Raw genomic sequence first — 25,684 nt, forward strand, 5'->3', positions numbered from 1 at the left:
ATTCACTCACACATTCCTCTATAGAAAGAAGGTAAAACAAACAAATAAAATTAGAATCCCAAATTTAAGAACAATGGCAAGTTCTTTTAAGTCGACAGTCATAATCTTCTTCTTGCTGGTAATCTCTTCTTCTGCTGATGAAATGGAAAGTGGAAGAATAGGTTTGCCGGTAACCAAGAAGAGGTGCATTACCAAGAAAGGAACATGTTGGTCCGACAAAAACTGCGATGAACAGTGTAAGAGACAAGGCTATGATAGCGGCAAATGTACCCTCTTAAAACAATGTTGTTGCACAGCAACCGCTCATTAATGGGAGTTACAAAATAGTATTGTACTATTTTATTGCCAATATTTATGTTGCTCGTCTATATAAATGTTATGCGTATAACTTTTGTGTTGAAATTGAACATAGTACGTAAATCGCTATATTTCGATAAACTAAGGAATAAAGGCTCAAAAGTCTAAATTGGAGGTCATAGGTTTGAGTCTCAGTAAGAACGCGCAGTATTGATTGTTTGTGCTTCAATAGAAAAAGTAGCTATGAACATATACTATATTGTAACGGAGTCAATAATACTAAAAACAAACGCTTCAAGTGTGAACAATTTGAAAGGAAACAATTGTTAAAATTTTTAGCATAAAATGACATAGAAAGTGACTGATTGAAGTTGAAATCTGATTATGAACCATCCTATGCCAATGTCCAAGAACTCGGCTCTTCCCTGTAGATTTCATATTATGTATCTTGATTATGTACATGTTGTGAATTATGCACCTGTAATTAACATATTATGTACCTTGAATTTAGTTATAGATACATAATCTGTTAATTTAAGTTACAATATATATGTTGCAGTTATCGTATTATGTACTTGCACTTAACCAAGAAGATGTGCATTGGCAAGAAAAGAAAATGTTGGTCGTCTAACGCTGCATGCGATGCTCAATGCAAGAGACGCGAGCGATAAATGCACCCTCTTAAGACAATGTTGTTGCAAAGTAACCCTTGATTGAGGGGACTATAGGAGAATTTAAATTTTTAATTTGTTTTGGCACTCAACTGAGTAACATATGTTGTTTTTTAATAATAAATTAGAGTAATACTCGGCCATGGAGTCGTGGCAATAGTTATGCCATGGACTCGGGTCCACCTTGCAAGCTGGACTCAGGTAAAAATTCATAATTTATATGCTGAATGTTTATAATTTACATATTTTATATTTACGATTCAATTTGTGAATATATAATATGTAAATTGTGAACATTTAGTATATAAAACTATAAACATTCAATATGTAAATTGTGAACATTTAATACATAAATTGAGAACAATCAATATTTAAGTTGTGAATATTTAGTATGTAAGTTGTGAACATTCAGTATATAAATTGTGAATATTCAGTATATAAATTATGAAATTTTAAATTAGTACCATAATTTATTACAAATACTTCCCTTGCTATCCTATATAGAAGACATAGTTAAGCAGAAAATAGCTGCACCAATCTACTATATTATCTCTAATAAATTCTTTTGCATCCTCTCTCTGAAAACACAACCTGAAAATTATTTTCCCTCTGGAACACTGTTCTCCCTTTGTTTTGTTATCTATTTTTATTTTTAAAATTTTCAGTTTTCATTTCTCTATTTTGTATTCTCTATTTTTTTGTTTAGAAAACGTGTTTAGTAATGATTATTTTTTCAAATTTATTTTTTTAGACTAAAATTATAAATTTAATACAAGTTTAATTTCATGTGATTTTTAGATGTTATATTTAAATATTTTTGATATTTTTGGTTTAAATGAAATAAATATAATTTTTACTTTGAATTCTAATATATGTGACATTTTTTACATTTGATATCCAAACCAAATTTATATCGGTATATAACATAACTAAAAATATATCCGCACCAATAACATATTAAGTTCACCTAAAATTTAGTTTAGATAATAAAATATTTTTGGATATATTCATTTGAATGAAATGTATATATATAATTTTGAGCAAATGCTACAAACTATCCTCATATATTTCCCGAGTTAATACCCAAAATAGTCCCTCGACTATGTCGTAATTACCAATTTGGTCCTCGACTATCATTCTTACCCAATTAAGTCCTCAACTATACAATTTTTACCCAATTTAGTCCTTTGTCAATTTGACTGTTTGTTGACTGTCAAAAGTGGAAATAAAGTTGTAATTTTACAAGTTTTCTCCTTCCTCCTCATTTAGCAGCGCCAAACCATATAGCAATAAGCTCCAGTTGGGTTCTAAATATGTCAGTATCGAAGTAGTGGTTATGCATCGGATAGCCCATGAATTTGATTTCCAACGATTTTTTGACGATCGAAATCTGATCTGAGTGTATTGCTGCATGGTTTGGCGCTGCTAAATGGAGAGGAAGGAGAAATCTTGTAAAATTATAATTTTATCCCGACTTTTGACAGTCAACAAACAGTCAAATTAATACAGAGGACTAAATTGGGTAAGAATTGTATAGTTGAGGACTAAATTGGGTAAGAATTGTATAGTTGAGGACTTAATTGAGTAAAAGTTACATAGTTGAGGACTTAATTGGGTAAGAATAGTAGTTGAGGACCAAATTGGTAATTATGGCATAGTCGAGGGACCATTTTGGGTATTAACTCTATATTTCCCCTACAAATTTCCCTTCCTGAGGTGTTATCATGTGATTGATATTAAATTTATTTATTAGTTAGTGGTGGATTTGTCAATTTATTGACACCCAATAGATAAAATTTATTAGCACCCAATATATAAAAGGCACATAATGATGCCAAAGTTTGGAGGCAAAAATCATGTGGGGAAATGACCGTTTTCCTATAAATTTTAGTTTGAAGCCCAATATATGTGAAATTTTTATATATGATATATCTGGACCACACTTGTATTACGATATAGCATAACTAAAAATATCCGAATGAATAATATATTGAGTTCAATCAAAATCTAAAACTTGGTGTGGAGTTCAAATTTTAATTGTGATAATGTGAATAATGCCTAATTTTAAGCATAAGCAAATAAGTTAACGTTTATATAAGTAAATGCGGGTAGAAAAGATAGAAGAGGATGATAAATGATACGGAGTATGATTGTATGAAAGAACATGATAATTAATATAATCATAGTAATGAATGAATATATAAGTAAATAATGGTGCGTGTATTGTGAAATATAGCTAAATAGATGATAGGACAATTTTATTTTCCATTTAGAAAACAGTTTTTAAATTTTTTTCCGTTTTCAAAATACAAAATTGTGCTAATAAACATGTTTTTTATTTTTACTATTCTCTAATTCTTTAATTTTTCAAGAAACTGAAAAAAAAAAAAAAAAAATTCTCACTTAGTAAACGGACCTAAGGCGTAAAGCTCCAAACATTTCAGAAGAAAGTAAATATATTTTATGGAATAACTAGTTTTTTATGCGCATTGCGCCATTGGGATAATACCTAATATTTTTTTTAATAAGTACTTTAAAGTATATCAATGCAAGATTAAATTAGAATTGTTCATGCATAAATAATTGAATGTTGAATTTGCGTATTTAAATAGGTAATTCTAAGTTTACAAATGCAAGATAATATAGTCAAGATTGATTATAATTGTCAATAAAATAATTGTATATGTATGGTTGAAACCAAATACGGGACATAAGGGAGCGCAAATAAAAATTAGGGCATAAAATATTAAATATATACTAATATTGAAGAGCTAACTTCTGATTACCAAACAAGGACATTGCGAGGTAGTTTTCCACTTCAATTTGTTGTGTGATTTGAATACTCTTTTTGTCAATAAATCCACCAAGTAGTTAATATGATTGACTTAATTATATATTTTTTATTTATTTTTTATTTTTTTTAAAACAATTATTATTATTATTATTATTATTATTATTATTATTATTATTATTATTATTATTATTATTATTATTATTATTATTATTATTATTATTATTATTATTATTATTATTATTATTATCCTTAGGTCATTTTACATGTTAATCTAAACAACTAATTTTTTTAAATATTTTTTACCAACCGTTGATATAATTCGCTGGTCAAATCCGTCTAATGCTAACCGCTAACTGCTGATTGTCAAACAAGGACATTGCGAGATAGTTCTCACTTCAATTTGTTGTGTGATTTGAATACTCTCTTTGTCAACAAATCCCTCAAGTAGTTAATATGATTGACTTTATTAATTATATATATTTTTTATTTTTTCATGTATTAATAAAATACTTGGTAAATAAATATATAACATTATTTTGTATTATAACTTTGATATTTAATTTTAAAAAATAGTGCACAAAAAAAGAGAATAGACAATGTAGTGAATATAATCAATTGATGAATTTGAATGTAAAGAATTTTTACATTGCAGAAAAATAAAGACAACATAACTAATAAAATTACTTCTCTTAATTAATTTATTGATAATGAATAATTTTTTTTTTTAATAAAGACATTGTAGGGACACTGTAGTGAATATAATCAATTGATGAATTTGAATGTAAAGAATTTTTATATTGGAGAAAAATAAAGACAATATAACTAATGAAATTATTTCTCTTATTTAATTTATTAATAATGAATAATTTTTTTGAATAAATACATTGTAGACACATAATTCTAAATTAAAGAAATGTGTATGTATTATTTTTTTGTTGTAGCTACTAAATTATTATTTAATTTAATAAGAGTAAAATATAGTACTAATTATGCCAACTTGGATAATCATATTCATTAAGGATAAATTAAGAAATCTTATGGAAAAATTAAAATCTGATGAATTTGAGCTATTCATTTGATTAAAAAATTTAACCGCCATTTTTTCTACTCATTATAGACCTAACTCTCTTGGGCTCATATTACTATAGTAGATATGTGAAATGGTATGAATTAATTAATATTGCGTGATATTATGTGATATCATATATAGGAATTATCTTTGTTCACCATTATTGCGTGATATTATAGGAATTAAATATTTTCAAACAACAGATTTCCCCTCAACAACTTTGACTTCAAATTTTCGTCCTGATTAATTAAGTCAATTAATTCATCGTCCATCGATTCCGTAAATTCGTGAAATTAAATTCCCCAAATTAAGCCTACCATGTTAATAGTAGGCCCCGGATACACAATTTTTCAGCTAATAATTTTAGTCTTTAATTATATAATTTATTTTTATACATGGTATTTTTAGAGGTTTCACGTTATTGAGTTCTTAATCTTTCAGTCTAACAATGTCCAATTTACATTTGTCATTCTATAAGTGTGAAGGAAATAAGAAACGTTGAATTTTACTCTAAAAGTTAAGACTTAAATATAAATATGAGATTCTATAAGGGTGAAAGATTAAAAATACAGAAACGTAACCCCCACTAAGAACAATATTTACAAATTTCAAAATTAATTTTTATCCATTTGACTTAGATCCTCTTAATCTAGTAAGTAGTATAAATTGGATAGATTATAAGTGATATTCACCCACACATACCTCTATAGAAAGAAGGTAAAACAAACAAATAAATTAAGAGCAATGGGGAGTTGTTTTAAGTCCATAGTCATAATCTTGTTCTTGCTGGTAATCCTTTCTTCTGGTGATGAAATGGAAGGTGGAAGAATAGGTCTGCCGGTAACCAAGAAGAGGTGTATTAGCAAGAAAGGAACATGTTGGTCTAGCAAAAAATGCGATGAACAGTGTAAGAGACAAGGCTATGATAGTGGAAAATGCACTCTAACAAAACAATGTTGTTGCACAGCAACCGCTGATTGATGGGAGCTAGTTATAATATTTTATTTTAAGTTTTAGATGAGTATTGTACTGTTTTATTGCCAATATTTGTGTTGCTCATCTATATAAATGTTATGCGTGTAACTTTTGTGTTGAAACTAAGGCTTAAAGGCTCCAAAGTCCAAACAATTTGGATGGAAATACTATGTTCCACAAAGGCAATCGTTATGCCATGGAACTGTGTTCATCATCGATGGTGAATACGGTCCCAAGCGATAACGGTGTCTGTAAGTGGCACCGTTATCTTCCACCAATTTTTTTTTTTTTTTTAATTAACAGTGCGACTTTTCTTCTTTATTTTCACATTTCGCGGTTTCACTTCCTCTTCGCGCAAGCCTCTTCAATACTCATAAATTATGAATGTGCAGTTATGAAATTATGAATTTTCTTTTATGAGATTATGAATTTTCTGTTATGAAATTATGAATTTTTTGTTATGAGATTATTAATTTTCTGTTATGTGATTATGAATTTACAGAAAATTCATAATTACATAACTATAAATTCATAACAGAAAATTCATAATTTAATAAATGTAAATTCATAATCTGAACATAGAATGCAAAACGCCGTTAACAACACATTAATTAATTTTTTTCCCATAAAAACGACGCCGTTTTAGAACGTGTTCACAAAGCATGGTAAACACGTTTCCACGGCATAATTTGCGCCACATAGGGATGCCAATCAGGTCGGGTCAACCCATATAGGTTTATCCATTCATACTTATCACTTTTTTTTTTGTCAGGTTCAAAATTTTTTTACGTTAACCCTAAAACTTCAAACTATCAAGCTTATCGGGCATGTTAACTAAAATTTGTGAGATTTTAAAATTAACATTCAAAACTTTCATTTTTAAGAAGCTAACCAATTTTACGTTAATAAATATAAATTTAAACATCATTTAATGAATCTAAAAATCTCCATTTTAAAACGTTAGCTCAAAAACATAATGCAAGTATGTAACAATTAATTTAAAATATAATACAAGTATGACACATTTATTTTATACCTAAATATAAAAATAAAACCAAAAAAAAATAAAAGATACATATGTAATTCTTAACAAAAAATTATGTTTATAATGATGCATACATTTATTATTTTATATATTATAAGAGAATTGGAAAAAGCTAGCTAACTCTGCAATGCCCAAAGGATAATGCATATTACTATATTAGTATATCACTTTAGAATTTTTTGTATAAACTAGTGCATTTACATTAATAAACACAAACTTATACATTATTTGATCAATCTAGACCCCGTTTCCCAATTTCAACAAAAAATAATCAATATATTTACATTAAAATATAATAATTATAATATTTTTTATTTTTTATTATTTCTTTTCATTTGTAATAAATTTATTCATATAATTAATAATTGGAATAAGGGTCAAATAGGCCATCGAACTGCACACAATAAAACAATTAGGCCATTGAACTTAAAAAACCAACAATTAGGTCCCTAAACTAATCAATTTCAAACAATTCTTCCAATTTGAAGGTTTCCAACGGGTCAACAGGTCATCTCCCAAATTAATTATTTTTTAAAAAAAATAAATTTTAAAAATTAATTATTTATAAATTAAATTAAAAAAAAAAAAAACTGAAATCCAACCGGAGACGGTGGAACCAGTTTTTTTTTTTTTTTTTTTTTTTTTTTTTTTTTTAAATTTAAATAATTAATTTTTAAAATTTAAATTTTAAAAAATAATTAATTTGGAAGGATGACCTGTTGACCTGTTGAAAACCTTCAAATTGGAAGAATTGTTTGAAATTGATTAGTTTAGGGACCCAATTGTTAGTTTTTTAAGTTCAGTGGCCTAATTGTTTTATTGTGTGCAGACCTATTTGACCCTTATTCCTTAATAATTAAAAGTGAAATATAAATAAACGGTTAAATTAAAGGTGAAAAAAATAAAATAAAACAGAGAAAACAGCTAGCTAATAAAAGTTTTGGTCCCCATTGATTTTGGTTTTAATAAAAGGTGTGATGCCCCCACCTCTCCCGTCATTATTAGTAACCTTTGCGGCTTTCTTTTAACGTTAGCATATTTCAAAGTACCGTTGGAGACAACACATTCAAATCTCCCCCATACTACATTATATTATATTGCCCTTCATTTCATCAAATGAAGAAGTAAGGCAGACCAACATTATATTCTTGCAGATTCGAGTCCATGAAAATGGGTTGTTTTCTTGCCTGTTTTGGTTACGCCAAGAAACGGAAACGCAGAAAGCCAGGCAGCTGCAAAGTTCAATCAACTGATCACCTGGTAATTAACACCATCTAATCTATCTATCTGCAACTTAATTAAAGACATCATTAGCGGGTAATTCTTAGCTTCATCATCTTCATTAAATTGGTGTCTGTATAGGTTGCCGCCGGAAGTTATGTGCCTTTGGACTTTGAAAAGCTTGATGCATCAGATTCTAATACCAGGTAGGATCACTACTGGAAATTATGGAATTTCCGACCACTTGAAAGTGATCTTAAATCAAGTTAAAAGCAAAAAGTGGTCGGAAATAGCAACAAAGATTTTTTCGGATACCAAAAATGGTCGGAACAAGGCTTTTGACTTGTTTTAAGATCACTTTTGGTGGTCGGAAATTTCATAATTTCTAGCCGTGGATACCGATTCTTGAATGTTTGTTTTGATAGACAATTTTTATGTTGGAAATTTAGTTATTTTATGCAAAATTTGGGTGGTTTAATGCAGCGCAAGACGAAAAGAAGAAGCAAATGTTAAAATGAAGAAAAAGAAAGTGAGGTTTAATTTGAATGTGAAGACGTATGAGCCATTAGAGTACGAGGAAATTGAAGATTATTTGTCGGAGGGTGAGGAGAAAACAAAATGGGAGTATAGCAAGGAAGAAGCAACAAAGGCAATGCGATCGTACCCTTCAAATTACAGATACTATAACTGCGTGGATGAAGAGGAAGAGGAGGGCGAGATGGAACTGGACGAGAGTGATCTTGAATTCGACGAGATTGAGGATTTTGACGAGGAAGATTGCCATGTTCCCGTGAAAACAGGGAACAGAGATTCACTGTCGGGTGGTGGTCGGTATGTAAGTTCTGTGTTAAATCCAGTTGAAAATGTGGTTCAGTGGAAAGCGATTAAAGCTAGAGAAAGAGTGGAGCTAAAGAATGAGAAGGAAAATATGAGAATTTCAGATCCTCTGGGTTTGAACACGACAATCAATCTTAAACACTGCCAGACACAGATTCCGGTTGATGCCAGTCTTTCCAATTGGTTAATTTCTTCGTCTGAGACCAAAATGTTGCCTAGACTACCACCTCTGCAGACATGGGCAAGCTGCTAAGGAGTAGTGTGGGTTCCATTTTCTGGTTTTTTTTGTTGATTACTTTCTGACATGGTGGTTTGTGGATTTGTTGTTTGTATTCATTCCTACACTAAATGTACAGGGGCAAAAGAGAAATGTGTGTTCTTCTGGGTAAGAGAGATCTCTTAACAGAACCTCTTTCAGTTTGGTTCAAATTAGTGTTTAACAGCTAAGGCCATCCACACTTGTGGATATTGTGGGGAGAATTCAGAATTAAATCTTCCCTTCATGAGATAATAGCTAGTGTGGACATGAGATAATTGAAAAATAATCTCCCTGCAAATGTAGGGAGATTGTCAGAAAAAAAAAAAAAAAAAAAAAAAAAAAAAAAAAAGAGAAAGAAGAAGAAGCAAGGCTGTGCGCGTTCGCGCACAGCCTTGGGCAAAAGCCGGGCGCGTGCACTGCACGCGCCCGGAGGCGCGTCAGGCGCGCCAGTCGGCGCGCTTGTCTGACTACTTTCTTTTTTTTTTAATTTTTTTTTTTGTTTTGTTTTTTCTTTTTTTTTTTTTTCTCTCCTCTCCCACACTCTCTTTCCTAATCACTCTTACATTATCTCCCCATTCTTCCCAACCAATGTGGATGCTCTAAGGTGCTGAAAAATCATTGTTTTCATTGTACTTTCAACTCTTCCAGTTCTGCATAATGAGTACTTACCATTTGTGCCATTCTATATCCAATTTACGTTTACATTTTGTTGGACCGAGGACAAGTCCATGCTCCACTTTGGATCCAAAAATACACAGTTTATATACTGAAAGTTCATAATTTACATACTGAATGATCATAGGGTCCGTTTGGAAAGCAGGAAAATGACTTCTGGAAAATGAGTCATTTTCCTGAAGTCATTTTCCTTTCCTGTGTTTGGCTGGAAAACTGTCTTTTGGTGTTTGGTTCATTTTTCAGAAAATGATGGACAACTGTCTTTTGGTGTTTGGTTCATTTTCCAGAAAGTGAACAGATTGGTATACTTAAACATTTTAATTGTTATTCGATAAATATATTTTTATTGTTTTTTGTATAATATAACAATTTTTATTTCAAATTCCATGCTACATAAATTTTAGTTGTATTTAATTCGAATGTCTTTGCTCTCAACCTCTCTTTCTAGTATTAAAACTATTGTCATAATATGGCAATTTGAAACCACAATTACATGTTAGAAACAACATAAAGGAATCAACAAAATCAAGTATTGAAAATTAAAATTCACAAAGTCTTAGGATCCAATATAATCAAGTATTAAAGATCCAACATAACCAACCAACTACAAAACATAAATAAAAATTTTGTAGAGTGGATATATATCTTTTATTTGTCTGTCATATGAAGCAGATGATGTTCTGGGCATGAAAGAATTTAATGTTCCTCAGATTACTGCAATCTTGGCATGTCTAGTTAAAGATAAAGAAATGGGTAAATTAAAATGGGTCCAATAGATAATGCAAAACATCCAGATCGAGTGAGTAGCAACAGGCTGGTATTAATTAAAGGAATCTGCAGTGGCAGGAATAATTTATGTTGTCTGTTTATGCTTGTGATGCTAATTCTGCTGTTCCATTTTCAAATATATCTCCTTTCTATTCTGTAGTGTCAGTTTCTCCACTTTCTTCTTGTATGCTTTCATATGAAGAAGTGAAGAAGTGAAGAAGTGAAGTAGTGAAGTAGTGAAGTAGCGTGGATGGAAAATGACTTCCCCAAAAAAAAGGGGAAGTCATTTTCCAGAAAATTGCCTTCCTTTTCTATTGACTTCACCTCATTTTCCTTTGACCAGTCATTTTCCAATGTAGCCAAACACCCAAAACCCGGAAAATGACTTTCAGAAGTCATTTTCCGGGTTTCCAAACACACCTTAAATGTTCATATAAATTGTTATTTTGGACCCGGGTCTACATTGTAAGATGGATCCGGGTCCATGGCATAACTAATAGGGAGTGTTTGGTTCACGGAATGTTAGATTACCTTATGAAATGTTAGATTGTTGTGTTTGGTAAAAACTGGGCTATGTAAAATGGCAAGGTAATCTAACATTACTGATAAGAGTCTAAATGCTAATAATTTCACCCTGCATTTATGCTTTTTTTTTCTTGTTATTTGTTATAATTTTGCCCAAAGTGTCCCTCATTTGATTCATTTGTGTGTTTATGTGTAATTCTTGATGATTTAAATGAATTGAATGATTTTTGGGGCATTTCGGATGCATGTAGAGTCAATGGGAGCTAATGAGAAGCTATGAAGATGGGGGTAACACCTCTTAGAGAGCCAAATTAGGTTTGTTTAGTGGTCTTGGTCATTTGGACAAACAAAGGCAAAAGTGGAGCAAAAGAGCAAGAAGTTGAAATTTCTGCATAAATTATCCACTGCTTGGTATTTTGACCATATCTCTGCGTAGAAATGTCCAAATCAATTGATTTTTATGTCATTGGAAAGCTAACTTGAAGGGCTACAACTTTGATGAATATTAAAAACGCTAATTCAAAATTTTTAGGGATGAAAAATAGCCTAGAAGTCGAAGATGCTAAGTAGGATATCCTCTGAAGGTAGCCACGGGATTGGCCACGTCCATGGCCACATTCCAGTGAAGACACTTTTTCGGCCACGGGATCGGCCACACCCGTGGCTAGCCTTCTTTCCTTGTATTTAACTCCGTTTTAAGCCATTTTAGCATATTTCCGATTCATTTTAGAACCCTAGTTTCCCTCTTTCATTTTCTTTGATATTATTAGGTTAGATTAGGCTTATATTTATGTTCTTAAACATTTTGAAAGCTTGGATTGAAGCATTTAATCTTGGATTTCAAAGATTTCATATCCATTTTCAATAGATAAGTTTTTCTTCTCTTTATTTTATTCATTTGCAATTTACTTTCTTGCTTTATTGCTTTGATCTTATATCTTGTGTTCGTTATGGATTTCCTTATTGATTATGAATATTGTGCTATTTTCGTTATACTTATGTGTGATAGTTCTCCTTGGAAGGAGGTAGGGATGTATGCTAGGTGTTTGATGGATGACTTTGAATTGGTTGAAAAGGAAAGTTGATACTTGATCTTGATGATGTTGATTGACATATGCATGGTTGAGTCCTGATTAAGGAGTGACAACTTAGTCTAAGCTCAATTAGTTGATCAACCATACTTCACCTTTGAGAAAAGGGGAGTGTGTGATGTTAAGAACAGTGTTTGATGAAATGCCTCTTAGACATTCTTGAGTCATGAGAATGTCATTGAATGTTCTAGGAGTGTGGGATGACCTTGAGAATGGCTTCTCTATAGTTATATGACATCTATCATATTTTGGCTCCCAATTTGGTTTCACTATCTTGCCCTATCTTTAGTTCCTATCTATCTCCACTTTCTTATCATTTGTTTTCATTATAGTGTGTTATTTGATATTATGTTTGTATCCAAATCAATCATTCGATTTTGCTAGATTTCCATGAGGAAATCAATATCTTATGTTTGGAACCTTAAAGCTCTACTCCTATAATCATTCCTTGTGAGAACGATATTCGGTGTAAGGATACCCAGGCATCCATTCTCCCAAAAGACTACTTCATCAATTACCTAAGTTTAGCAAGGGAATCACATTCCCTCAAAAAAGAGAAAAAACCTGATGTGGGGAGGCAATGTTTGATTCAAAGCTAAGGAAATATTATATAATGTCAACGCAAACATAGACATGTTGAATAACCAACACAATATAACATCCAATATAAATAAAATAATAGAGATAGAAATTTTTTATTGAAGGAACAATTATAAAAATAAAAAATAAAAAAAATTACCAGAGTCAAACTAATATTGTTTCCCATCTTAAAATTCTGCCTGTCTTCCATCTACTTATTATTATTCAATACTTTCGTGAAGCTTCATGATCAGTATCACCGTTTGCTGCAGATCCATTCTGATTCAATTCAACCGTCCCTTCTGAGAAATCCGAGATTTCAGCCTTATACTCATAGTACTTAGCCACAACAAAAAAGAACCCCAGATTCACCACATTAAGCAGCGCAATAAACCAGTAATAGTAATCCAGACGAGAATCATTAAGGTTGTTCAGAATCCACCCTTTCCGACCACCCCTCTCCGTCACGCGAGAAACCGTGGACAGCACGAAGCTGCTAAGGAAATTCCCGACCCCCAAACTCGTCGGAAAACACGACGACCCCAGGCTCTTCATGCTCTCCGGCGCCTGGTCGTAGAAGAACTCCGTCTTCGCCACCTCCACGAACGCGTCGGCCAATCCCAGCAGGAAGAGCTGGGGGAGCAGCGTGAAGATGGTGAGCGGCACTTGCCCGCCGCTCTCCACCAGGCCGTGCTCCTTGGCGACGGCGAGGCGGTGCATTTCGGTGAATCCGGCGACGATCACGACGACGATGTTGAGGACGAAGCCGATTCCTAGGCGCTGGAGCAGGGTTAAGCCTCGGGGGTTTTGGGTCCATTTCCGGACGGCGGGGACGAAGGCTCGGTCGTAGATGACGATGCAGAAGAGCATGGAGAAGGTGACCATGCCGACGACGGAGGCCGGGGGGAAATTGAAGTTGCCGATTTTTCTGTCGAGCGTGACGCCTTGCTTGACGAAAAGTGTGTTGATTTGGGCGAAGAGAATGCTGGGAATGAAGGTGGAGATTAGGATTGGCACCAATCGGAGCATTTGCTTTGTTTCTTCTACTTGCGAAACTGGGCAGAGCATCCATGGAGTCGTGGCGCCTGTTTGAACACAGGCTTTGTTTAGAAACCTGCACCATCAATCATTCCGGCCATTAGAGGATTGATCGAGAAAACCCAATTTATCAGTATTATTAGAGGAAATGCAATAAGGATCCTATTAATTTCAGTCCTGACTTTTAAAAGTGTCAATTTAGTACCTTTAACTATGTAATTTTTGTCAATTTTAATCGTCAAGTTGTCGGCCAAATTTCGCCCGGAAAATTTTAATAGTTAAAATAATGAGGATATTTTAGTCATTTCAAGCCTCTTTTCTTCTTCTCCGACGAGTCCATCCCTTTCTCTACCGTTTCCGGCGTTCTTTCTCCGTGTAAACCCTATTTTTAATATCATCAAGCCTCCTTTCCATAATCTTAATACATTGCATTCTCTAGAAACGGGAGAGGAAGGGATGGACTCGCCTGGGAAGAAGAAAAGAGAGGTGAAATGACCAGAATACCCTCATTATTTTAATAATTAAAATTTTCCGGCGAAATTTGACCGGCAATTTGACCGGAGTGACCAAAATTGACAAAAATTGCATAGTTAAGGTACTAAATAGACACTTTTAAAAGTCAATAACTGAAATTAACAAGACTCCTATAGTCATATGACCAAAATTGAAATTTCCTCATATTATTAGAAATTAGAAAAAAAAAATCACTAATTCAGGAAAAAAAGTTTCATTTTCTCTTATTATTAATACAAACCTCAAAGAAGGTGTAGATTTGATCATGTATTGCCCTTTCTTGATGTAAACATCCGGGTGAAGCTCATAGAAGTCGTTGAGATCAGAAGGGATTGGCACATTCCACTTCTTGAAAGCTGCAACGATGACCCTAGCCATCTTTGTAATGGGGCTAATTCCCAGGGCTTTCTTGTGCCTATAGAACGGCGTGCCGGACGAGAAAATGACGAGCGACACCGCAAGGCCGACGGTCGGAAGGCCGTAGCCGACCGCCCACCCAACGTTGTCTTGAATGTACACAACTATGGTGTTGGCAAAGAAGGTGCCCAAGAAGACGCTAAAAAGCCACCAGTTGAAGAAGGAGAGCTTCTGGGACTTCTCTTTGGGGTCGTGCACGTCGAATTGGTCGGCGGCGATGGTCGGAATGTTCGGCTTCGTGCCGCCGTTCCCGACGGCTAATATGTAAAGCGCTCCGAAGAACACGCTTAGTTGCAATGTGGATGCTTCTGGGCAGTGAGCTCCGTTTGCGTTCGCACATGGCGGAGGTTTTAGGGCTGGGACTGATACCGCCAACGTTAGCAATGCCATTCCCTATGTATTAAAACAAAAACAACATTAGACACAGTGACGCAGGATCGAGTCTTAATAACTTAGTGAGAGTTACATCCAATATAATGCGACGTCTTTTTTTTTAAATGAAAATTAACAGTGTTTATTTCCGCCGTTTCGCACCCTTTTGCAAAAATTAACTCTGTTATTCAGTGTCATTTTGTATACACTGCAGTTTCAGTTGAACACAACTACAGTTTCATTTCGATATAACTATAGTTTCATTCGATATTTATAGACTCAAATATGTGAAAATGTTATTTAATTTTATTTTATATACACTATAGTTTTATTAAAACACAACTACATGATCATTTTGATATAATTACAGCTTCATTGTATAATATACACTCAAATATGTAAAATGTTATTCAGTTTCAGTTTATATACACTGCAGTTTCATTTCATTATAACTACAGTATCATTTTGATATAACTGCAGTGTCGGTTTGGATATACTGTAGTGTCAGTTGGTGTTTAATACACCAAACAAACGGACTCCGTTAACTCTAACGGCGGGCCGTTTCTTTACTTAAAGAAACGGCGCCGTATATGGGCTGCGGTGCGTAATCGATTATGCACCGCGGTCTATAATATAACAACCGCCTTGTAGAGCTGTTAGGTTCAATAAAAATGGGCTGGGCAATTTAAAATATTAATACAATGCCCAACAAATTTGAGGGTGGGTCGGGATGCAGGTGGGGGTGAGGATTAGGGTTATACGGATTGGCCAGTGGTAATCCACAGGCCAATTCAACCTGTATCTCCACACGGGTTATACGAATCGAGTTGAAAATAGGGGTCATTAAAAATTCTCTAATCCATCCTGTCTAAAATACGGGTTAAACAGGTCTAATCCATTGAATTGGGCCTTTATTGACAACTCTGGTTCTTTGTGGACATCGGAACCTTGTCTTCCACTTTGTGGGCAAAAAAAAAAACATTAGAATAATCTAAATGTGGTTGCAAAATCGTCGCAAATGGAGATGGTACGATATAACTTACCAAGAAATAAATTGCGGATGCGATGATGAAGGTCCAAAATCGTCCCAAAAAAGCGTCAGCAACATAGGCACCCAAAATTGGGGTGAGGAAAACAGTGCCAACCCAATTCGTCACATTGTTGGACGACTCAACTGTGCCCTGGTGGAGCACCGTCGTCATGTATAAAACTAGGTTCGATGAGATCCCCCAGTAGCACATACGTTCAAACACTTCATACACTGCACAAAAAATCACAATATATATAACATTTTATGAACCCACATTAACCCTATAAACTCTAAATTCGAGATTAGACTCCCTATCCAGAGTCACAAATTACCTCTTCAAACAACATTTGGACAGAGATTCTGAAGGCTTAAGAATAATCTAAAGTAAATTTAAAAAATCTAATGTATCAAAAAAAATAATAATAATGAAGAGAAGAATCCGAAGTATCGTACCAACGATGAAAGAACAAGCCTTCCAGCCACCAGTCTTGGATCTGAGGACTGGTTTACCTTTGAGACTGACAGTCCCATCTTGTGTGTATCCATCATCATAAAATCCTTTTTCTTCCGCTCCTGCCATGATCAATAGGAGAACAGCTGCCTCTGTTTACTGCAATTGCTATATGTTTTTCTAGACTAGATACTATATATCCCCATATTAGTCTCTATATTCTTCCCATATTAGAAAGAATATTATATTAGTCTCTATATTAATTATTCCCATGATTTCCTACCAATATATATGCTTGTAACCAGACAGGTTTTGTTCTTATGTTAATTTTGGATATATTTCAATTAATCCAATCAAATTAAGCGATATTATTCTTTTATGGATTGAAATACGTTCATCATACTAACTGCTCTTAAATGCGCACATTATTACTATACATGGGTTTTAATTTGTATGTCTCTATAAAAAAAAAAAATTAATAATAAAGAAAAGAAGTAAAGGAGAAAGAATTGGTTTTTTTAAAAAATGAATAATAAACATAATATGCTAGTAAATAAAATGAGATAAAAGGAGTATATTTTTTAAGGTAAAAAATATTTTTGGTCTTGCATGTAAAATGAGATAAAAAGAATATGTTTTTTTAAGGTAAAATATATTTTTGGCCTGACATGTAAAATGAGATAAAAATAGTATGTTTTTTTAAGGTAAAATATATTTTTGGCCTCCCATGTAAAATGAGATAAAAAAAAAAAAAGTATTCTTTTTAAGGTAAAATATATTTTTGGTCTTCTATCTAAAATGAGAAAAGAGTATATTTTTTAAGGTAAAATATATTTTTGGTCTTGCACGTAAAATGAGATAAAAAGAGTATTTTTTTTTTTAAGGTAAAATATATTTTTGGCCTCACAATTATTCATGGTTAATTATCTTACCTAGATCTTGTAATGTTAGAAGTTGCAAAATATACCTTTACATTTTCAAGATTGTGGTGGTTCTGGTAAAAACATAAGCCAACATTAAAAGACAATTTTTTTTTGCAGCCACATTAAAAGACATATTAAGATGTAATTTTGGTAATCAGGAAAGTTTACATTTCACTTACTGCACGTTTGGTTCACGGAATGAATTTTGAGGTAATAGGAATGCTATTCCATAAGGAATAGAATAGGCAAGGAATAGAATAGGAATTGTATTCTATTGTTTGGTTCGCGGAAGGAATAGACTTTATGAATTATATTACAGTGTTTGGTTGATTTAAGGAATAGAAATGAAATATGTTTTAAAAGACATAAATACCCTTATAAAAATATGTGATGGTGGTGGCGGTGGTGGTGGTGGTGGCGGTGGCAGTGGTGGGGGCGACGGTGGTGGTGGTGACGGTGACGGTTGACAATGACGGTTGTGGCAGTGGTGGTGGGGGCGGCGACGGTTGTGGCGGTGGTGGTGGTGGCAGTGGCGGTGCTGGGTGGTGGTTCTGGTGGCGGTGGTGGTGGTGGCGGCAGCGACAATGGTGGTGGTGATGGTGATGGTGGTGGCGGCGGTGGCAGTGGTGGTTATGGTGGCGGCGGTGGTGGTGGCGACGACGGCAATGGTGGTGGCGGTGGTGGGGGCGACGGTGGTGGTAGTGGCGGTGGCGGTGGTGGTAGTGGTGGTGCTGGGGTGGTAGTGGTGGTGGTGGCGGTGGCAGTGGTGGGGGCGACGGTGGTGGTGGTGGCGGCAGCGGCGATGGTGGTGGTGGCGGCAGCGGCGATGGTGGTGGTGGCGGTGGTAGTGGTGGTGGTGGCGGTGGCAGTGGTGGGGGCGGCGATGGTGGTGTTGGTGGTGGCGGCGACGACGGTGGTGAAATAGGATAAATTTATATATAGGATAATAAAATTAGGTTAAAGAAAAGGGTAAAAAAGGAAATAGATTCTAAAATCTATTCCTGAGCGTTCAGTAATAGGCTAATACCAGGGGGGCCCTAGTAATAGCTATTACCTTATTTAAGGTAATAGGCTATTACCAGGAATAATATTCCTGATAATAGAAATGGTTACCAAACAACGGAATAGGCCTATTACTGGGAATGCTATGCCATTCCCGGCCTATTCCGTAAACCAAACGGGCCATTAAGGAATGATTTCATAGCAATCAATGTCATGTTTTAAGAGCACGATATTGGACTTGGTACTTAGCTTTAAGTCACTGCCCAACAATTCCATTGAAAGCATGTTGAACAATTGAAGCTGGCAGATGGTCGCAGGGGATTGTTAGATGGAGGCTTGAAGGGCAGAGTCCATCATCCTATCATTGAAATATGACATTGATTAATACGCAAACATAAGAAAATTAATAAAGTTACCCGTTATAGTATTTGGCGTAGTGATTAGCATTTGAGTTTCATGATTTGTATTAGAGCAAGTCACGTGTTCAAAGGACGATTGTTGACAGAACACGATGAGTGTTTGGGAATAATTGATAATTGTATTCACAATCAATAATATCGAATAGAATTAATTTCACTTTTGGTCCCACGACTTTTGAGTTGTTATCATTTTTGGTGCACAACTTTAAATTTTTTTAATTTTGGTGCCTAACTTTGTTATTTTTATCAGTTTTGGTCCTTCCAGGCAAATTGACGGTAAAATATTTCCGAATTTTATATTATAGGGGCAAAATCGTCATCCCATGAAAAGATCTTCAATATTTAAACAAAAGAAAAATCATATTAAGAGGAAAAAAAAAGAGTTTGCCAATGGTTGAAACTATAAATCCCATAGATCTGTCTGATTTCTACCCGTCTTTCCCATTATTCTCATCATCAAACACCTATAGATATAATTTTACAGTGATTTTGTTTAGATATTGAAGATGTTTCCTTGAGATGCCGATTTTACCCCTAACAATATAAAATACAGCAACATTTCGCTGTCAATTTGGCCGAAAGGACCAAAACTGATAAAAATAACAAAGTTAGGCACCAAAATTAAAAATTTTTAAAGTTGTGCACTAAAAGTGATAGAACATCAAAAGTCGTGGGACCAAAAGTGAAATTAATTCATATGGAATATACAACATAAGAGTAATATACAGAAGACAAGTCTAAGAGATAGAACCACACTAGGACACAACTTATAAGAGTCCTATCACACGCCCTCAAGTTTAAGGTGGAGTAGATACAACATTAAGCTTGGAACGTAAGAGGTCAATACGCGCAACAGATAACGGCTTGGTGAAGATATCAACCATTTGTTCTTTAGTGGAAACAAAATGAACTAGCAAATCACCCGAAGAACTTTATCACGGACAAAGTGATAATCCACCTCAACATGTTTCAATTTGGTATGGAAAACCGGGTTAGCACAAAGATAAATAGCACCGAGGTTGTCACACCATAATGAGGGCGGTTCAACAGGAGCTAACCCGAGTTCCCGAAGCAAAGACACAACCCAAGTAACTTCTACATCAACATTAGTCAATCCTTTATACTCTGCCTTAGTCGAAGATCGTGCCACCGTTCACTGTTTGCGACAAACCCACGAGACCAAATTGCTTCCAAGAAACACAGCAAACCTACTCGTTGACTTACGATCCACAGTATTGCCAGCCCAGCCCGAATGTGAATAAGCATGCAAAGCAGATGACTTTAAGCATTAACCGCAGACCAAATTGAAATGTGCCTTTAACGTAATGCAACACGTGCTTCAACATAACCCAGTGCGCCATTATTGGAGAGTGCATATGCTGACACAGTTGGTTCACAGCAAACGTGAGATTCGACCTTGTAACAGTCAAATATTGCAGCGCACATACCAAACTCCTGTATTGGGTCGGATTGTCATAAGGATCATCAGACTGCATAGCTGGACGCGCCACTGAGACAGGCGTGACAAGAGGTTTGCAATCCGTCATGACTGCACACTTAGAATATCAATCATGTACCTGCATTGAGACAAAAGAAGACCACCATCAAATGGAACTGTCTCAATCCCGAGGAAAAATCTATGTGACCCCAGAACACGAATCTTAAAGGTCGAAGTAAGACGCCGCAACAAATTAGAAACCAACTTAGGATCACTCCCCATGAGCAGAATATCATCTATGTATATTAGTAGAAACACTTGTGACCAATTAGCAGAATAATAGAACAACGACACATCAATTTTGGAGGCCATGAACCCCACAGACAGAATTGAAGGAAATCATGCAAATGCTTAACTAGGCCCGGGGAGCCTAGTTCAAATCATACAGAAACAGCTGTAGAAGGCATACGTGATCTGGGTAGCTAGGATATGTATAACCCGGTGGCTGCTTCATGTAAATCGTCTCAGCCAAGTGCCCATTCAGGAAGGCGTTATGAACATCAAGTTGACGAAGCGTCCACCCCCAAGACAACGCCAAGGACAGCAACAACCGCACAGTGGTAGGTTTGATCACCGGGCTAAATGTATCGAAGAAGTGCTCCCCGGTTATATTAAAACCCTTAGAAACCAACATGGCCTTATACCACTCAACATACCCATTCGCCTTGTGCTTGGTGTGGAACACCCACTTGCAGCCGACCACGTTCATACCGGAACGAGCTGGAACCAACCTCCAAAGCATTAAACTCCTGGTACATAGCAACACGCCACTCGGGATGACATGCAACCTGTGTATAACAAGTCGGATCACTAGAATTGACAACCACCAAAGCTTGGAGCCGATCAACATGGTTCATATGCCGAAGAACCATTGGAATAGAACGAGGAGGCGGCAGACCAGCCTTAGCACGACGCTTGGTTGGACGTGTAGTACCAAAAAAATGGACCATGAGAGGGCGCAACAGGGGCCACCAGAGGCATATGACACGGCTCAGGAACCGAAGACTCCACATTAAGAACCACCGAGGGAATAGAAGGAGGAATCACCGAACCAGTACCCCAAAGCTCCAAACCACCAACATATTAACGCCTCTAACATTTAGATATCTTCATAGACATTTTATGTCAATTTTTCAAATCAAATAATATTATCGTGAAAAGAATTATTTTAAAGCAAATATTTCAAGTTTTATTGGATGCCCTTGAAGAGTATAGGAATTATAGAATGAAATTTAACACATTATAAGTACTTATAGATAGGATAAATACATATAGATCTCTTAATTTTCATGTACAAGATATAGATAGGATAACACTTATAGTTGGGTGTTGCATACACACCAATAGCATCAAGATAATAGCCAGCCCGCCCATAGAATCCAACTATCACACCTTCTTGCATCACAAAAGAGAAAGGGGTTCCATCTTGAGTACCCATAGCTCCATGTTCCCTCATATTGGTGTGGAATTTGAGCGATCGAATTACCAAATGATTTCCATAACCTCCATAAGTCCCACTAATGCCTGTCAAATACTCCATGGGACTGTTAATTTTCACCTGCACAACATATATTTTAAGCTAGTAAGTCGTTACAAATAATGTAAGCTAGTAAATCCCTTATTCCTTCTCCCAAACCCCAAGGGCCCCACCACACTCAGGCTCGACAGAATATTTGGAAGGATGTAAATCACAGTGACTCAATGGCTCAGCAGACTAAATCTCTTATTCTTGTTTGTCCATAAAGACATTCGCCTTATTTGGCAATTTATTATTAGTTAATGTGTGCAACAAAGCAGTTAGCCGGTAGCTAGTTTGACTAGTTAATAGTATTAGTTATTTGTGGATTTTTTTTATTTTTAAAAAATTAGCTGTTAATTCTAATCGATAATGAATTAAATAATTTGTTAGGACATTGATTTTATTTATAATCATCTCAAAAACTATTTACCAAAACTACCAAAATAAGTGAATTTAATATATACTCCATCTGTCCCATTTTATGTGTCAGGTTCGTTAACGAGATTTGACTAAAGTTATTTAAAATTTAATTTTTATAATATTAAGTTTAGAATTAATATGTAAAATTTATATATTTAGAAACTATATTAAATGTACTATTAAACAAAAATAAAAATAAAAATAATAAGACAATGCTAATAGACATAAACAAAGAACAAAGAACTGTTTTGACCAATGAATAATAAGTAAGACATATAAAATAGATTGTAGCTAAGTATATGATAACCTACCTCGGTGGTTTTACTCCCCCCACGGCCACCAAGTCTCTCCGAGAACTCTTCGTCTCTGCTCATGAAACTGATGGAGTCGACGATCCGTCCATGCGTAACAACTACAAGTTTTATTGGAGTTTTGGGTCGGTAACTCCACTCTCCTCCCCCACGACCTCCCCATTTTGCCACTTTTATTTCTCTTGGGGGGTCTATACTAGCCTTTGCCTCTACGCAATTCAAACACCAAACAATACATCAAGCACTTCATAAAATTAAAAGATGAGGCAACCCAATCAAATTAGTCAGGCTATTGACTTAGTAATCATAAGATAACAAGTTTGAATTCTAAAAAAGACGTATTAAAAAAACAAAAACAAAACAAAACAAAACAATTTGAAGACTAAATAACCTGGAACTTTCGAAAGATTTGAGGTTTGTTCGTCATGTGTGACTCCAAAAGTGACATAAATCTGCAGCCTTTCCCTCAGACTAGCAAGCTTGTTAATCATGTTCTCAATCTCCATCTTCTGAGCTAAGTTCTCAACCGACAAGCTGTGCTGCTCGCCTCCGATTTCAACATCGACGCCGTGATCATAAGCGGACAGCACTTTCTGAGCCCTGAGCGCGTACCGCTGGATGATCGCCGCCCAAACGCTCACCCTTGATCGTCCCTGCTTCGTTTCCTCGCCGTCTACGATGAAACACTTTATCCATGTCAGCTCCGCCACCAGCTCCTCCGCCTCTTCCTCCACTCCGTACGAGGAAATCCCTTGTTTCACCACCGGATCATCCAACTTCAGCAGGACTGAGGTAACGGCGGCGCTTGCTGCCTCCATATTTAGTATCTTACGTTACGTTTTTACTAAACAAGTTTTGATGGTATAGGCATTAAATAATATTATCTCGGTCTCATTTTACCTATCTGTTTATTTATTTTTTATTGGTTAAAGTATTAAATATCTCTTTCTTCTTTGTTTATTTTTTATTTTTTTATTTATTTATTTTTAAATTTAATTAATAATACTTTTATTATTATTAGGGTAATGGGTATCTCCAACCAAAAAGAAAGGGGAGGAGAAAGACGAGAAAAGTATTGGAGAGAAGAGGTATCTTTTGTTTTGTTTTTTGTTTTTTGTTTTTTCTAATTTTTTTTCTTTTATTTTAAAATTTTTATTTTAATTTATTTTTAAAAATTTTTAATTGCATTAATTGTTGGTAAATTTAGTATTTAATATTTTGTATTCACTTTCGAATGTTAAGTTGTTTCGTTAACGATTTCAACCGCGAATTTTAATTTATGAAATTATATTTTGATTAGTTTATGAAATTAATTTTATAATTCAAAAATTAATTTATTTCATTATTTAAATTTAGTTTTATTTAAAATAAAATTTATAATTATAATGTTTAAATTATTAATTATAGAAAAGTGAATAAAATAAGATGATGTGTATAAGTGTGAATGAGTAGGTCCTATAAAAAAATGGGAGAAAATGGGAGAATGATTGGAAAGAAAATAGGAGAGAAGATTATATGGTCAGGTGTAAGACTTGGGCCTACAAAATAGGAAGATAATGGAATAATCATTGTGGATGTCCTTACGGACTTGTATGATGTATCGATACATGGAAATCATGTCATTTTTGATTTTATTACTTGTTTATGTGGCAATATTTGATCTTTATATTTTTATTTTTTTTATTTTTTATATTTGATTAATAAATAGATTCAATTTTTAATATTGGGGTAGTTGGCCAATTCAACATAACCAATGAATAAACACACGTTGTTGTTTTTTGGAATAAGGGTCAAATAGGCCACTGAACTTGCATACTAGCAATTATGCCATTGAACTAAAAAAAAAAAAAAAAAAAAAAAGGTAAATTATATCATGCACCACAGTGCATGATCAATCATACACCGCGCGTCAGACACTACAGTGTGTCTAAATCGACACTGTCAAAACGACGTCGTTTTATTTAATGGAAAGAAACAGAATCTTCGTAAAAAATAACTCCGTTTTCATTTTGTATACATACACTGCAGTTTCAGTTCAACACAACTACAGTTTCATTTCGATATAACTACAGTTTCATTCAATATTTATACACTCAAATATGTGAAAATGTTATTTAATTTTATTTTATATACACTATAATTTCATTAAAACAAAACTACATGATCATTTCAATATAATTACAGCTTCATTGTACAATATACACTCAAATATGTGAAATGTTATTCAGTTTCATTTTATATATACTGTAGTTTCATTTCACCACAACTACAGTATCATTTTGATATAACTGTAGTTTCATTTGATAATATAAAAAATAATACGTGAGACAGTGTCGGTTTAGACACACTGTAGTGTCTGACGCGCGGTGCATGATATAACAACCGCTAAAAAAATTGCAATTGTGTCCCTGAACTACACAAATTCATGAAATTAGGTTTAAAATGACATGTTTACCTGATACTTTGCTGACGTGGAGGTTGCGAATTTTAAAAAATAATTTAAAAAAAAAAATTAATTTAAAAGAAAAAAATAAAAAAATAGAACGGCCGATCGTCTCCGGCCGTCCTTCGTCTCCATGGCTGGAGACGACCAGGAGACGAAGGATAGCCGGTCCGGCCGATCTGTTTTTTTTTTTTAATTAATTATTTGTTTAAAATTATTTTTAAAATTCGCAACCTACATGGCAGGTAAACAAGTCATTTTAGACCTAATTGCATGAATTTGTGTAGTTCATGGATCTAATTGTATCTTTTTTGAGTTCGATGACCTAATTGTAGTTTGGTGTGCAGTTCAGTGGCCTATTTGTCCCTTATTCCTTGTTTTTATTTTTTTATTTTTATTTTTTTTGGTATAAGCTAGAATACTGATACGATGTATCATGTATGAATGTACTTATGGGTATATGTAGTGTACGTAGCTGCCAATTCGCTTATTTATTAGTGACAAATTTTATAAGACTACATA

General features: G+C 34.3%; 3 protein-coding genes across 4 annotated transcripts; 1 reads left to right on the plus strand and 2 right to left on the minus strand.

The window, feature by feature from the left end:
* The first annotated feature begins 7,929 nt into the window (after positions 1–7,929).
* On the plus strand, positions 7,930–9,352 carry LOC109175303. 2 transcript variants are annotated; one of them, XM_019324549.1, is made up of 3 exons: positions 7,930–8,111; positions 8,214–8,278; positions 8,556–9,352. In XM_019324549.1, the coding sequence occupies exons 1-3, from the start codon at positions 8,016–8,018 to the stop codon at positions 9,160–9,162; spliced, it is 768 nt and encodes a 255-aa protein (XP_019180094.1). In that variant the 5' UTR covers positions 7,930–8,015; the 3' UTR covers positions 9,163–9,352. The 2 variants fall into 2 exon arrangements, with proteins under 2 accessions (XP_019180094.1, XP_019180095.1); XM_019324550.1 differs by having other exon boundaries at positions 7,930–8,106; positions 8,212–8,278.
* Positions 9,353–13,027: 3,675 nt separating this feature from the next.
* On the minus strand, positions 13,028–16,835 carry LOC109175302 (protein NRT1/ PTR FAMILY 5.2-like). The gene is made up of 4 exons (XM_019324548.1): positions 16,630–16,835; positions 16,190–16,407; positions 14,599–15,167; positions 13,028–13,920 (listed from the first exon to the last, which is right to left on the minus strand). The coding sequence occupies exons 1-4, from the start codon at positions 16,754–16,756 to the stop codon at positions 13,032–13,034; spliced, it is 1,803 nt and encodes a 600-aa protein (XP_019180093.1). The 5' UTR covers positions 16,757–16,835; the 3' UTR covers positions 13,028–13,031.
* Positions 16,836–20,514: 3,679 nt separating this feature from the next.
* On the minus strand, positions 20,515–23,607 carry LOC109175397. The gene is made up of 4 exons (XM_019324661.1): positions 23,111–23,607; positions 22,720–22,928; positions 21,784–22,027; positions 20,515–20,705 (listed from the first exon to the last, which is right to left on the minus strand). The coding sequence occupies exons 1-4, from the start codon at positions 23,535–23,537 to the stop codon at positions 20,515–20,517; spliced, it is 1,071 nt and encodes a 356-aa protein (XP_019180206.1). The 5' UTR covers positions 23,538–23,607.
* Positions 23,608–25,684: the final 2,077 nt, after the last annotated feature.

This window comes from Ipomoea nil, unplaced genomic scaffold (genome assembly GCF_001879475.1).
Source record: "Ipomoea nil cultivar Tokyo-kokei standard unplaced genomic scaffold, Asagao_1.1 scaffold0688, whole genome shotgun sequence".
In the NCBI taxonomy this organism is placed as follows: Eukaryota; Viridiplantae; Streptophyta; class Magnoliopsida; order Solanales; family Convolvulaceae; genus Ipomoea; species Ipomoea nil.